The 14,770-nt window shown below is 37.6% G+C and overlaps 1 protein-coding gene across 14 annotated transcripts in view; it reads left to right on the top strand.

The window, feature by feature from the left end:
- Positions 1–14,770, top strand: part of MLLT10 (MLLT10 histone lysine methyltransferase DOT1L cofactor) — a 240,939-nt gene that overhangs the window by 124,969 nt on the left and 101,200 nt on the right. For 10 of the 14 annotated variants that reach the window (XM_081133058.1, XM_081133059.1, XM_081133056.1 and 7 more), the window contains one exon: positions 667–762. The exons of the other annotated variants lie outside the window; for them this stretch is intronic. In XM_081133058.1, coding sequence (XP_080989184.1) covers positions 667–762 — 96 coding nt within the window. The remainder of the gene's footprint in view (positions 1–666; positions 763–14,770) is intronic. 14 annotated transcript variants of the gene reach the window in all.

The following is a 14,770-nucleotide window of genomic DNA, read 5'->3' as shown; positions in this document are numbered from 1 at the left end:
GTACCACCAAGTTTTAAACACCTCAAATAACTCTCACAATACTTTATTAGGAAGTTTTGTAAATACTTTAAACAGAAATGTGTAATACTTTTAGTAATGCTTTGAAAAATGTGTGGGTCTATTACTGACGTTTTCTTTAATTTTTCTTAACTGCAAAAACAAGTTTTTTAGAAAACTATATGCCTTAATACTGTTTGAGATTAAAAGGCTTTTTGCTTTTCTTAGTGGCATAAAGTAACTCTTGAAATATTTTCTTTTCTTCTAGTCTTGGCATCCTTCTTCAATATGGCATTCCCTATCTTGGTTGAAACTTTTCTTTTTTAAAGCAGAAATTGAAAATTATAGTGATTTCTTTAATGAGGTGGTTTTGTGGTAAAGTGACAAATAAGCTACTGCTTGTTTGAAAATAGAGTCTCCACGTGTTTTAATAAATGTACAAAAATATGGCATTAATGTTAAATTTAGGGTTAGATTTTTCTTTATAATGCAATAGATAATATGTGGATGGTGTCTAAACTGGATTATATAGTTTAAAATAGTGAGACATTTTATCTTTAATAGACATTTTGAAAGCCATCACACTTGAATTGGTTTAAGCCTAACAAAAAGATTATTTAAAAATTTTTATATACATATACATATATGTATATATATTTTCTTTTTTAGAAAAAGAGCAAACGGGGATCTAATAGGTCATATGATCAAAGTTTAAGTGATTCTTCCTCTCACTCTCAGGATAAGCATCATGAGAAAGAGAAAAAAGTAAGTGGATTTGTTGTTGCTAAATATGTAGCACATCGACTTAATAGATATTTTTTCTTTTTTAGATAAAATTAAGTTCTTGATAGCTGAATGTAGACATTGAAATACTGAAATTTTTTTATTAATAAAGAGTATTAAGTCAAAGAGTAAGTCTAAAATAATGCCATATTTGTGAATATGGTGTACCCATTCAACTGAAAATTTGAAGTACAACTTGATTGAAAACATGAGAGGGATTTCTTGAATGTGTTACTGTGATCGTCTTGTGAAATCTTTAGGTGACCTAAGCAATAATAGTTTGTTGCTACATATTATTAACCTATTATTTCACATATAATAAGCTTTTTTCGTTATAATAGAACAGTTTGGAAGTTCTGTATATTCTTGACTTTTTTTTTCACAGTGGTAGTAATGGTTTATTATTTTTTTAATGGCCAAATGTCATACCATTTGTTTGAGACTATTTTGTCTTTTAATTAAAACATTAAAAGCTTGCCTAATACTGTCTTCTCTGACTTATCTATTTTCTGCTTACATTTTCACTTATTTTAAAGGCTATGAGTAATTTTTAGTAAACTAGTAAGTACTGTAGAATCACTCATAGGACATGTTGCCAACATAGGGAAACGATTACTGTGAGTTGTTTTTAACAAAGTGAGGACACAAAGGACATCTTAAATTAGAAAAGAATATTAGTCTTTTAAACAGTTGGTAAAAAGCAATTTGGAACATATTTCTACAGATTGTGTTAAAAACTAAATCACATAACATTTTCAAATGTTTGTAAATACTTTAGATTGGGAAGGTGAAAAGTTAATGTTATTTTAAAACAAATTTGGTTTGAATTTATGTTTGTGCTTTTTTTTAAGGTAAACATTTTAAAAGCTTAAGTTTTTAATTTTTATATTAATTTTCCAATTATGAGTTAAATGGTAATTACAACTTTATAGTCACATTTAGAGCACTGGTTAGGTTTATAAAATTTTTTGTAGGTCTTATGCAGCAAGTATACATACTCAGTTTCATTTCTTTAATGAGGCAGTTTTGTGATGGTGACAGTGGTAGGGCTCTCTGTCTTGCTGTCTATTGTTTAAATTGCTGATGGAAGAATGGCAGATTTGGTTTAATTAGCAGTTTTAGTGAGAAGCACCGTCAGATTTTATTTAAGCTTTTAAATCTACGAACAAGGGATTCTTAGGTAGGGCTCATTATAAATTGTGAAGAGGTAATCTTACCAATGATTTTCTTCTGTTGTTCTGCCGTTTCATAGACATTATCTTGTTTAAAAAAATGTTCACCTGTATGATCATATTTATTTTAATATATACCCTGTCATGTTATTTTTAAAGGACAGTTATTAAATGTGGTACAATGTTTAATAAATACCAGTGCTGATGACTTTATTTAGTAATCATTTTTCTTGCTCTAGAAACAAATTAGAATATTCATTTTATGAGATTTTTGCAGTTGTTTGAATACGAGAGTAGAAAACATTCTATTTAGTGACACTTGTTTAGCTTTAAATTTTAGCAGTTGGCTTTTCATTAGTGTGCAAATGCTATTTGAATTTCACTTTTAGCATATATAAGGTTAATACAACTTAGTTTTGTTGTCAAACTTAAAATCTATTTGTACATTTATTTTGTAATAGCTAAGATTATCTAATACTTTATAAAGTTTTGTGGTAAACATACTACAAAGTTAATGTTAGACTTGTTTGCTTGCCTTGGTAGTATTTGGGAAGGAACTTTTTATTATGGTATGATGTTAAGTGATAATATAGCTAAAAAGATTTGATGTTAAAGACAAGTTTTCTTTTCATCCCTCCTTACTTCTTACAACATTGAGTAGGGTTGCCTTGAAAATATGCTTATAATGTTAAAAATGTTGCACTGAAAGGCAGCACTCATAATCCATTTAGATTTTAGTTTTTAAAATTACTGTATAGATTATGAGCTAAATTTTGGTGATATTGTTTATAAGATATATTAGAAGGATTCTCCTGAATTCTTTTATCTACCTTCATTCTGGTACATATTTTTATTTTTATTTTTTTAATCCTCACCCTAGGATATATTATTGATTTTAGAAAGAGAGGGAGAAACATCATTGTGAGAGAGAAACATCAGTCAGTTGCCTTTTGTATGCGCCCTGATGGGATCGAACCTGAAGCCTAGGTATGTGTCCTGACCAGGAATCGAACCCACAACCTTTTTATGTATGGGACAATGCTCCAACCAGTGAGCCACCTGGCTGGGCCTGGCATATATTTTAAAATATTTATTAAGTTTTAAGTAAGCAATGATAAGGAATATTTAATACTAAATATTGTGCTATCCAAATCACTTATTTAAAAATGAAATCAATTTATGAATTAACCTTTTATATAATTTTAATAAAATAATAAAATATATAGCCTTTGCTTTTTGGAGAATTTCTGTGTGACACAAGAGATATTAATACTGGATAGATATTAACTGAAATGTCAGCAAGGACGGAAGAAAAGTTAACAAGTGACATACGATGTGGAATAAGGGACAGTTTCTATAAAAATTGAAAATTTCACGTATTTTTAAAGGAACCAAAGAAAATGTTTGAAATGAATTAAAGCTATGTGTAGGGAGAATTTAATTCAAGAGTTAATGTTCATTGTAAAATAGAATTTTCTTTTAAGCCTAGTGTTCTTATGTTTATAGAGCACTGCCATAGAAGGAGATGTGGGCAAGGGCTAGGAAATGGAGAGGTACATTATATATAGTAATGTGTGGTTTTATTGGGAGGCTCCCAGTTTCAGAAGTAATTTTTTTCTAAAGGCTAAATTATAGGTTAATTATTTAGAAATCAGTGGCTATTTATTTCATTGAGGTAATCTTCCAGTTCATTTGATCCTTAGAGTCAACTATCAGTGCTAACTAACCCATAATGTATCAAAAATGTAGTGCTATTTTTATAATACTTTATGGCCACCTCACCAGTTCTAAGTAGGTATGCTAGAAATCTGTCTCCTGTGGCAGGATAGTAAGAAGCTAGGAAAATTCCTGGGCAAGTGAAATGGGGGAACTGAGACAAAATTAAATGAGGCCAAACAGTTTGGGCAGCTTACAGCCACATTGTGACTTGCAAGACGTTATCTTCCCCAAACAAGGACGCTTGAGAGCAAATGGTTAATACCTCTCCTCCCTTATCAGAGAGTACATAACTTAAATCACCCTGGCCTGGGAAAATAGAGAACAAAGACCACCAATTAATGCCATTTGTGGCAGCTAAACCCAAGGACAAATATCATTTGGGGAATGTTAGGAAGGAAAGATAACCACTAAAGCAGAAGGAGGGGAAGGGGGAAAGATGGGAGAGTTTTATCCTACCCGCTAAACAAAGAAGTTAGCAGCCTTGGGACTTGGGAAGATAAAATTGCCAGATGTTCTTATACATTCTGGGAAAGCCACGACAAAGTAAAAGGGGGATCTTGAAATCTAGTCTGTTGCTCAGTGTATCCAGCAGAGGAACCTTGAAACCTGTAGACAGAAAAGTATAGAACTCCTAAACCTCCACCAGACAAGGGCACTCAGACTAGCTGGGTTGCCGGCTTATATGCCAAGTGTATTCTTAATAAAATTACTTGCCTTGCTTCCTTAATAAATTCACTTGCTTTGCTTCAGTACTGCTGCCTGTTACTCATCTGAAATCTTTCTTCTGAGATTGACAAGAGCTGAGGAGGGGACAAGCCCCCTCTCCTCCCTCTAACTCAGGATGCTGTCTGGTAACATCCCTATTATAGCTAGAGGGATTTCTTTTACCTACTCGCAACTCCACCCCCTTTACTTGCCCATAGTTCCATTCTGTTAATAGCTGGCAACAAATAAAGGAGCTGTTGCCAATAAAACACTGTTAAGGTGTGGTGGGGGGTTGTGGGAGATAGGCTTTTTGGTTAGTGTTTTGTGAAGTTCAAGGATTGACTGAACTTCCCTTTTGTTTAGGGCTACTTATCTCTTGGAAGAGAACCTGGCTAGTGCTGTGGCTCTCAGAGATGAAACTCAGTCAAAGAGTTGTCATTGCTGCTGTCATTTTAAAATTCTGCATTGAGAACTGCCTCTCATCCCCTTGTCTGTTTTTGAGTCCTTCACTTGAAAATCTTCCACTCAAGCTCAAGCTAAAGCTTTAAGCTTCTACATGTGCAGAGTTAAGAGACAGCAGGGCTTTTCAGGAACAGCCATTTAGAAAGCCTGGTGTGTGTGTGGTGGGGCTGAAGAGTGACATGAGATGAGATTATTTAGATAAGAAGGGGCCAGTTTGAGTAATGCTAGTTTTATCTTTATCCTGGGGCATTGGGCAGCCAGCCAGAAGGATCAAATTTTTTTTTAAACTTTAGATTTTGCAATAATTTTAGACTGAGAAAAGTTACAAAATACTACACATTATTTCTCTATAACTCACACATTTTATCATGTTAGCTTTCTCATGTCTCCTTAACCCCCCTTGCTGTCTATCCCTACCCCCCTACTCCCGACCCTCATCTTTTTCTGGACCTTTAGACAGTAAATTACAAATATTATGGCCTTTATCCTAAGTACTTTAATGTGTAGTTTTAATAAATATGATTAAAATCCTGCATTATTATAGTACAATGATCAAAATCAGTAAATTAACGTTATTACAGAACTATGAGCTAATCTTACAGATCATATTCAAATTTCACCTATTAATGTCTATACTAAAGGGGGAAAACTTTTTTACTGGTCCAGAATCTAATCCAGGATCACATATTGCATTTAGTTGTTGTCAGGTCTTCAGTTTTTCCTGGTTTGGAATATTTCCTCATTTGTCTTTTATGACCTTGACATCTCTGAACCCCTTTGGTTTCAGGTTCTTTGAAGCAGTGCTGTAGATCTGAACAATGGATTTTACAGCCACACCCTTGTTTTACTTTTCATACAATGGTTTTCTGACAGTGGCCTAGATTTTATTTTTGAAAACCATTCCTTACTGTTAGCATTTGATGTGTAGAGAGAGTGGGAATATTCTTTCTTTCTTTTTAAATCCAAGAAGGTGTATTTAGGACACTTAACGTATACTATAGAAAAAGCAAAGTATATTATATAACAAATTATGGCAAAGCAATTAATCATATTTCTGGGATGAACAGAGTACCGTAATAAAAAATGTACATTCTCAAGATATCCAATATTTGCAATTTAAAAAATCCTATCAATTTGAGAAAAGGTACTTTAATAGTAGATACTAAATCAGGTGAAAGAGAAATAAAAGGAGTAAGATAATTTCACAAAGTTCAGGAGTTTGAGTAGGTTTTAGGGAAACTGCTGCTGAGCCATAACCTTCCACAAGCAAGAAGAAAATCTTGTAAAAATATATTGAAGTATATTAATCTATCAGTCCCACAATTTGCAGATATGAAACAGATTCTGAGTGTCATAAAAATATGTGATTAATAATTTAAAAATTTTAAATGTATTTATAATACATGGAAATGTACATGATGAAAACAGTGGCTTAAACATAACTAATTAGAGTTAAAAAATGGAGGCATCATTTAACTTCATAAGTTCCTTCATTATGGTGTATCACAATCATATTTGAAGGAGAAAGAACAGGCAAGGGATGAACAATTTGGCATGAACTAGAGTTTCATCAAAGCCTTACAGACAGATATGTGTTCTCCCTGGGATAAATTCATACACCTGTGATTGCGGTGCAGTTGAATGATTTTTAGATATTTGGTCAAAATTGCCTCACTGCCCCTGAGAGACACTGTGATACTCCACACAGAGCAGAAGGACAGGCACAATCACTTATCAGTCAGACTCTGCAGATAACTTCCTGTCTCAGCCCCCTAGGACTTAACTGATCACTCCACTTGGTGGCTCAAATGGGCAGGCACTTCTTTAAGTAGCAGGATGGCATTGTGATATATTAACCAAAGTGTTATCCTTCAAAAATTTTCTGTTACCCAGTAAACTTCTTCCATGGGTAAGTTGACCAGAAGTTGCCTATCATCTAAAGGTGAGTTATCATAGCAGAAAAAGAGGACATTTCCGACCCTAGGAAAAGCAAGTTTCAGAAGCAAAATGTACAAACTTAGAAGAATACAAAATGTGGGAGAGCTAGGATTTGTCTACATTCCCAGCCTAGGTAGAGTGCTGGAAGGAGAAAAAGGCAAGGGACTGAATTAAGAGCAAGGGCATCAAGATTTTGCAGGGTACCCAAGAAGGAACTGTGTGTTTTGCCCACAAACTCCAGGCTGAGCATCTAGTAGACTGAGATATGCTGCCAATGTAGAACTGGATTTCAAAGGGACAATCTCTCTGTCCATTGTCTTTACAGTACTGCTGAGTAATAATCTTATAAGATCCACTGCACTGACCTATTGTACTTTCCTGACGTGTGGCAAACAGACTCAAGAAATGGCTGTGAGGCCTGATAAGGCAAATAGGCCTGCAGACAGGTCGTTTTTGGGGGCCCCTAATGCAATGGAAGAGCAGCCAATGTTTTCCCATCTCCTAAGAAGGTCTTGCAAATATGGCAAATGAGGATAAAACCTGGACAGGTCCTGGAGTCAGGACTCTAAAGGAATTGATGGAATCAAGTACAGAAGAAGAGACCAAAGTGGAAAGTGGCCTTTGAAACAGCCCTCCTCATCACTCTCAAAGCCCAGGGACCAAAAAGGTCACAGGAGTCAGATAATATACTCCTTCATATTACCTAGAAAATCTCTCTAATGAACAAAATTAACTAACAGAATAGACCCAGAGACATTGAAGCATGCAACAGACAGGTATAGGGAAGGAAGCAGGGGGGTGGGGGTGGGGAGGATTAACCAAAGAACTTATATGCATATATGCATAACCGGTGGACACAGACAATAGTGTGGGGAAGGCCTGGGGAGGAGGTGGGAAGAGGTTGGAGGGGGTCAAGGCGGGGGGGAGGGGACATCTGTAAAACTTTCAGCAATAAAGATAAATTTAAAAAAAAAAAGACAATCTCCTTAGTTAAATCATATAATTCATTACGGTTTCTATTTTCTATGTTACCATAAGCAACAATGTTGCTAAACTTTGTTACTACATTCCTGCAACCCTCACTTTCTTTTAAGCTTTCCATAGCAGCCTCCTGAAAGGCTCCAAGAATTCTTACCAGTGTTTTTAATGCTTATTAGGCACTCGGAATCTGAAAGTCCTTCTAGCGTCTGCCCACTGCTTAATTCCATGCAGCCTCCCATATTTTTAGGTATTTTGTTATAGTAGTATCCCACTCCTCATAACAATGTTTCTATTCTGTTATTGCAGCGTAACAAATTGCCCTAAAATGTAGTGGCTTAAAACTATAATAAATATTTATTGTCTCATAATTTCTATAGGTAAGGAATTTGGATTTAGCTGGGTATTTCTAGCTCAGGTTTCTCATCAGATTGCAGTCAAAGATGTTGGCCAGACTACAGTTATTTGAAGGCTTGACTGAAAATTGAGGATATCCTCCCAAGATGGCTTATTCATATGGTTCACAAGTTGATGCTGGCTGAGCAAGAACCTCAGTTTCTTTCTGCATGGACCTTTCCACAGGGCTGCTTGTGTGTCCTTGTGACATGTCACCCACCTTTTCCCAGAGAGAGTGTGCTGAGAGAGAGAGAGCAAGGTGAAAGCTGTAATATTTTTGTGTGACCTAGCCTTAGATGTCACATAATTGTCTTTCCCCCCTAGTGTAATGCCTTTTTTCCCTAAATTATTTATTGGTGGTAAAATATATATATAAAATATTTGCCATTTTAACCACTTTTAAGACACACCATCATTTTTGCAATATTCTGTTGATTACATAATACAGCCTGTTCAGTGTGGGTGGGTACTACCTAGGGGCAAAGATCTTTGGGAACCATCTTGGAGGCTAACTACCACACCCTGAGAATTGGGCAAATCCATTGTTTCTTACCAAGTTTTCACCCATAAGTCTTAGCATTCATTGAAGATTCTACCTGAAATGGTGTTTGACACAAGGGGAATTTCTAATTCCATCATTCATTTTGCATCCATAAGTTGGCCTTCTGTAAGTTAGAGCTTCCCTTCCTTTCTCCCTTTCTTTATCAGTAAGGGGTGGGGGAGTTGTCTAAAGAGGAAATCAAGATGTAGCATTAAATGTAGGAAGAAATTAAGAGGGAGTGGTATTTTGGAATCCAGGGAAAGTGTTTCAAGACAGCCAGTCAGTGCTCAGCAGTGTTAGATGCATAGGAAGGACAAGTAATATAAGGATAAATATGTTCTTTGGGGTTTGTTAACCTGAAATTAAAAAGTGGAGAGGCAAGAAACATTTTGGGGGGGAAATGAGTTAAATTTTGGGGGCCACAGATTCAGGCTGACTCCCAAATAGTGTTCCAGTTACAGGGCGAGGGCAAGGGGTTTGGAAAGGAATAATTAATTACATGAATAGAAGAAATTCCAATTGGTGCTGGTAAGCCGAGTTACTCTTCAGATATACATGATTGGTTACTGATTCTTTCTTCAGATTAGAGAGTCCATATTCATCTGTCCTTTCAGGATGTCTGCTTTTCTTCTTCTTTTACAGTTTTTTGTAAGACAAAGATCTGGTCCAGTTCAAATAGTCTTTAAGATGTACAAGGCACTTAGCTCCTCTGGAATGGCAGCTCTGACTTCATTTTGAAATGGCTTCACTTATGTCAGCTTTCACAGATTTAATACTAACGAAGTTTTTGAGGAGTTGTTTCAGTGTAAAGATGGGAGGAGAAGCTAATTGAAGTTGCCATCATCATTACTATTGCAGTTTGGGGCTGTTAAGTAAAATGAGGGTCACTTGACCACAAGCACTGCGATACCTTGATAGTCAATCTGATAGCCTAGACAGCTACTAAGTGACTAACAGGTGGGAGCATATACAAGTGTGGAGATGCTGGGCAAAGGGATGATTCACGTCCTGGGCAGAGCAGGATGGTGTGAAATTTCATCTTGCTATTCAGAACTGCTACTGAGTACAATATAAAGCATATGAATTATTTATTTTTGGAATTTTTCACTTTATATTTTTGCACCATGGTTTACCTTGGGTAAATGAAATCATAGAAAATAAAATTGTAGATAAGGGGCAGGGGAACTACTATATTAAGAAAAGCCTAGAACATGGTGCACAATGACTCGGATTAGCAGGATGGAGCCTGCTTTTTCTAGTGGGCCCAAGACACCTCACAGCAGTCTCCTAAAGTTTGCAACTGCCAAGGTTTATGGTGTATTTCCCAGATTTGTAGGGTACGAGGAAAAAACTTGACTGGGGCTGACTCCTCTGACTGCCCTCCCTTCCTCACCCTTGGAGTATCAGGTGCTCCTGCCTCTTTCCTTTGTTGTCTTGAGCCTCTCAACCTCTCTGCTGTGCACCCCAAAGGCAGCATTACCAAATCCTTTGTGTCGTAATAACTATTTTAAAAGCAAGTGATTTATTTTTTCACTTTAAAAATGGACAATAGCAGAAACAAGTCAATCTCAAACTTTTACTTGTTGCATTTTAACTAACAAGGGGAATGGGTGAAGAAAAAGTATGTAGTGTATAGACAGAATATATTAATAAACTATTTAGTGTAGCTCTCCAACCACTTGTACTTCTCTGTTTAAGCTTGTTGTACTTATGCAAATGATAATGACATGGGCTCCAAGGTTCTATGTAGTAATCTTCCCCTTACATAAAAATTTACTATCTTAAACACTTTTAAGTACAGTTCCGTGGCATTAAATACATTCATATTGTGCATCTATCACCACCACCATCTATCTTCAGAACTCTTTTCATCTTGCAAAACCAAAACTCTGTAGCTGTTAACACTAACTCTTCACTTCCTCCCTCTCCCCAGCCCCTGGCAACCACTGTTCTACCTTTTTGTAGGAATTTGACTGTTCTAGATTCCTTGTAAATGGAATCATATGGTATTTGTTTTGTGACTGGCATATTTTACTTAGCATACTGTCCTCAAGGTTCATGCATGTGTTGTGGCACATGTCAGAGTTTTTTTGCTTTTTAAAGTTGAGTAATCTTTTGCATGTATATACCACATTTTGCCTATTCATTTATCAGTTGATGGACACTTGGGTTGTTTCCACTTTCTAGCTCTTATACATAATGCTGCTATGAACATCAGTGTACAAATATTTCTTCAAAACCCTACTTTCAATTCTTTTTGGTATATACCAGAAGTGGAATTGCTAGATCACATGGTGATTCTGTGTTTAATTTTTTGAAGAACCACTATACTGTTTTCCATAGCAGCTGTACCGCTTTGCATTCCCACCAAGGGTTCAAATTTCTCCACATGCTTGCTAACATTTTTCTCTGTAGTGGTTTTGTGCCTTCATTATGATAAGTTACTTGGTGTTTGGCTCTTTTTTTTTTTTTTATCTACTTGGGACTGATTACTGTTAGATGAACTTTGCGTACTGATTATTGTTTGATAGTTACAGTAGAGGAAAAGTAAGAGGAGTATAAAGAATGTAAATTTTTATTGATTTAGTATGAATCTAGACCACACTCAAAAAATACTTTCTGAAATGATGGAAATGTTCTATAACTCTTTTAATACAGTAGCCACTAGCCACATCTGCCTGTTGAGCACTTGAAATGTATCACATGTTACTGAATATTTAATTTTAGTTAAGTTAAATTTAAATCGCCATGTGTGGCAATTATTTATCATATTGGACAGCATGTCTGTAGTAAATAATAAGAGCCTGCTTGTTCATATTTAAGGTTTTCTGGATAAACATTAGGGTTACTTGTGTTTGAGTTATAAGGATTTTTATTTAATTTCTTACTTTGTTTAACCATTTACTTTTTCATGAAGTGCATTACTTTCAGATATGGGCAGTAGTAAATTTTAGGTCAGTCAGTAATACATAAGGAATTTATACTAATTCATTCAGGCAGCAGATAGACTTGATAATGTTTTTGTGATAAGTAATTGTGGGTGTATTAATAGTTTAATCTTTTTTTTAAAAAAATTTATCTTTGTTGAGAGTATTACAGGTGTCCCATTTCCCCCCCTAATTGATCCCCTCCACCTCGCTCCCACCCCCTCCCCAGGCCTTCACCCTGTTATTGTCTGTGTCCATGGGTTATGCATATATGCATATTACTTCTTTGGTTAATCTCTTCCCACTCTCCACCTCCCTTCCCTCTTTCCTCTGAAATATGATCATCTGTTGCATACGTCAGTGTGTCTGGATCTATTTAGTTCGTCAGATTCTTTTGTTCATTAGCTTCTTCTTAAAGAAGACCCTTCAACTTTTCCTGTAGTGCTGGTCTGGTGGTGATGAACTCCTTTAGCTTTATCTGTGAAGCTCTTTATTTGACCTTCAGTTCTAAATGATAGCTTTGCTGGGTAGAGCAGTCTTGGTTGTAGTTCCATGTTTTTCATCACTTTGAATATTTCTTGCCACTTTCTTCTGGCCTGCAAGGTTTCTGTTGAGAAATCAGCTGAGAGTCGTATGGGTGCTCCTTTGTAGGTAACTAATTGCTTTTCTCTTGCTGCTTTTAAGATTCTCTCTTTGTCTTTAACCTTTGGCATTTTAATTATAATGTGTCTTGGTGTGGGCCTCTTTGGGTTCCTCTTGTTTGGGACCCTGTGTGCTTCCTGGACTTGTAAGTCTATTTCTTTCCCCAAGTAGGGGAAGTTTTCTGTAATTATTTTTTCAAATAGGTTTTCAATTTCTTGGTCTCTTTCTTCCCCTTCTGGCACCCCAATAATACGAATGTTGGGCCTCTTGAAGTTGTCCCCAAGGCTCCGTATACTATCTTCATTTTTCTGGATTCTTTTTTCTTTTTGCTCTTCTGGTTCGGTGTTTTTTGTTACCTCATGTTCCAAATTGCTGATTTGATTCTCAGCGTCCTCTACTGTTGATTCCCTGTAAAGTATTCTTCATTTCATTTTGTGTAGCCTTCATTTCAAATTGGTACTTTATTATGTTGTGATATTCTCAGTTATTTCCCTAATAGTATGCTTAAACATCCTTATAAATAAAATTCTGAACTCTGTATCTGTTAGCTTGTTTAGATCTATTTCATTTAGTTCCTCTTCTAGAGATTTCTTCTGTTCTTTCCTTTGTGACATGTTTCTTTGCCTCCACATTTTGGCTCCTTCCAGGTGTTTGTTTCTATGTATTAGGTAGAGCTGCTATGCCTCCTGAAATTTGTAGAGTGGCTTTGTGTAGTAGGTGTCCTGTAGGTTCCAGTGGCTCAGCCTCCCCAGTCACCTGAGCTGAGCCTTCTAGGTGCTCCCCTGTGTGGGCTGTGTGCACTGTCCTGTTGTAGTTGAGCCTTGGTTGCTTTTGGTGTCACTGGGAGGAATTGACCCCCAGGCCAATCAGCTGTGAGGACCATCTGCAGCTACAGCCAAAGAGCTGCTGTGCTAGAGACACTACTGTGGAGCAGGATTTACTTCAGTGGGGCTTTGGTGTTCATCAAGTGCGCCCCTTGAGTGTGTCACTTGTGGATGTGGTAGGATTGTCTCTGGGGCCTCCCAGGAGGTGCAAAGTCAGCCTCTGCCAGTGCCTTGCCCAGGGCCACCCAGTATGAGCTACACAGCAAACCGTAGTTGGCTGCTACTTGTGCTGGACTTGGAGGTGTCCAGGAGAGTCCAAGCCATGAACCAATGCAGGCTGCTGCGTGCCAGGCCTGGGGCCACTTATCAAGCTGTTTTTTGGATGCTGCTGCTTGTTTGAGAGATTTTAGGAAAGTCCTAAGCATAAGGCTCGAGAGGCCACTTGCATAGAAAAGCCACTGGAAACGGCTTGGATGGGCTTGCAGGTGGGAGGGGTGGGGCCAAAGGTGTGAGTCAGGTGCTGGAAATTCAAATATGGCCCCTGCCTGCCTCCTGTGTGCGGGAAGGACTCTCCAAAGGAGCAGTGGCCTCTGCCAGCCCTTCTGCCTGGGAGAATGCTGCCCCTCCAGCTCTCGACCAGACTTCAGGCAGGTTAGTTCCTCCCCAAATGTCCCAGGTTCCCCTCAAGCTGCTACCCAGCACTGGGGCTCAGAGGGAGCGCGTCTGAGTGAGTCCATGTGCAGGCCCTTTAAGAGGAAAGCCTGGGACTCCTGCACCCTCCAGGACCCTCAGCGACAGGCCCCCCTGGTTTTCACAGCCTGAAGTTGTGGGGATTTCTCTTCCCGGCCCTGGAGCCCCGGGCTGGGTACCTGCTGTGGGGCTGGGACCCCTCCCTCCTCCGGGAAACCTCCACCGCTGAGATTCCCGCCTGGGTTTAACACCCCCCCCCCCACCGGGTGTTGGCCCGCAGCCCCGTCTCTGCTATCCAGCCCCATCCGCCCACGTCTCCGCCCCTCCTATCATTCTTGATGCTTCTTCAGGGCCCTGGTTGTAGGGCTTCTGTTCAGCCAAATTTCAGGAGGTTCTGAGTGATGGTAGTTCTGTATTTTAGTTGTAATTTTGATGTGGTTGCAGGAGGCGGCGGGTGCAGCTGTTACCTACACCGCCATCTTGTTTCTCCAATAGTTTAATCTTAACTGATGAATTATTAGCAGAATCTACTTAGAAAGAGGATAGTTACTGAATATGATTCTGTGTATAAAATCAGTCACTCAATTGATGTTTTCACTAAATTCTTGTATAGGCCTATTTTCTTTTTAACCTTAATTGTCACATGTAACCGCAGCCGATTTTTTAAAAACTTGTATGGTTGTAGTGGTTTCTGAAATTGAGTACTGGTAGCTTAGGTTAGTCTGAAGGGATAAAATAAATATACAGGTAAGCTAGAGTGAGATAGGGCCAGTGGAGAGGAAAATAAAGTGCTTGTGGAAATTTAGCAGAAAATGCTAAGTGGAAGAAGTGGTATTTAAGAAAAGTCTTGAATGTTGTCAGTGGTGCTTCTTAAGGAGTTATGCGGGGACAGTGTTCTCAATGACAAGAACACTATATTCAGAGTACAAAAAAACTGAAGAAAAGTTCAGAGTATTTTAAACATAAAGAAGGTTCAGTTTATTGACAGTATATGGG

This window comes from Miniopterus schreibersii (assembly GCF_964146895.1).
Source record: "Miniopterus schreibersii genome assembly, chromosome: 1".
NCBI classification, from domain to species: domain Eukaryota; kingdom Metazoa; phylum Chordata; class Mammalia; order Chiroptera; family Miniopteridae; genus Miniopterus; species Miniopterus schreibersii.
Note: the sequence above shows the minus strand (reverse complement) of the source record. Positions and strands in the feature narration are given on the sequence as shown.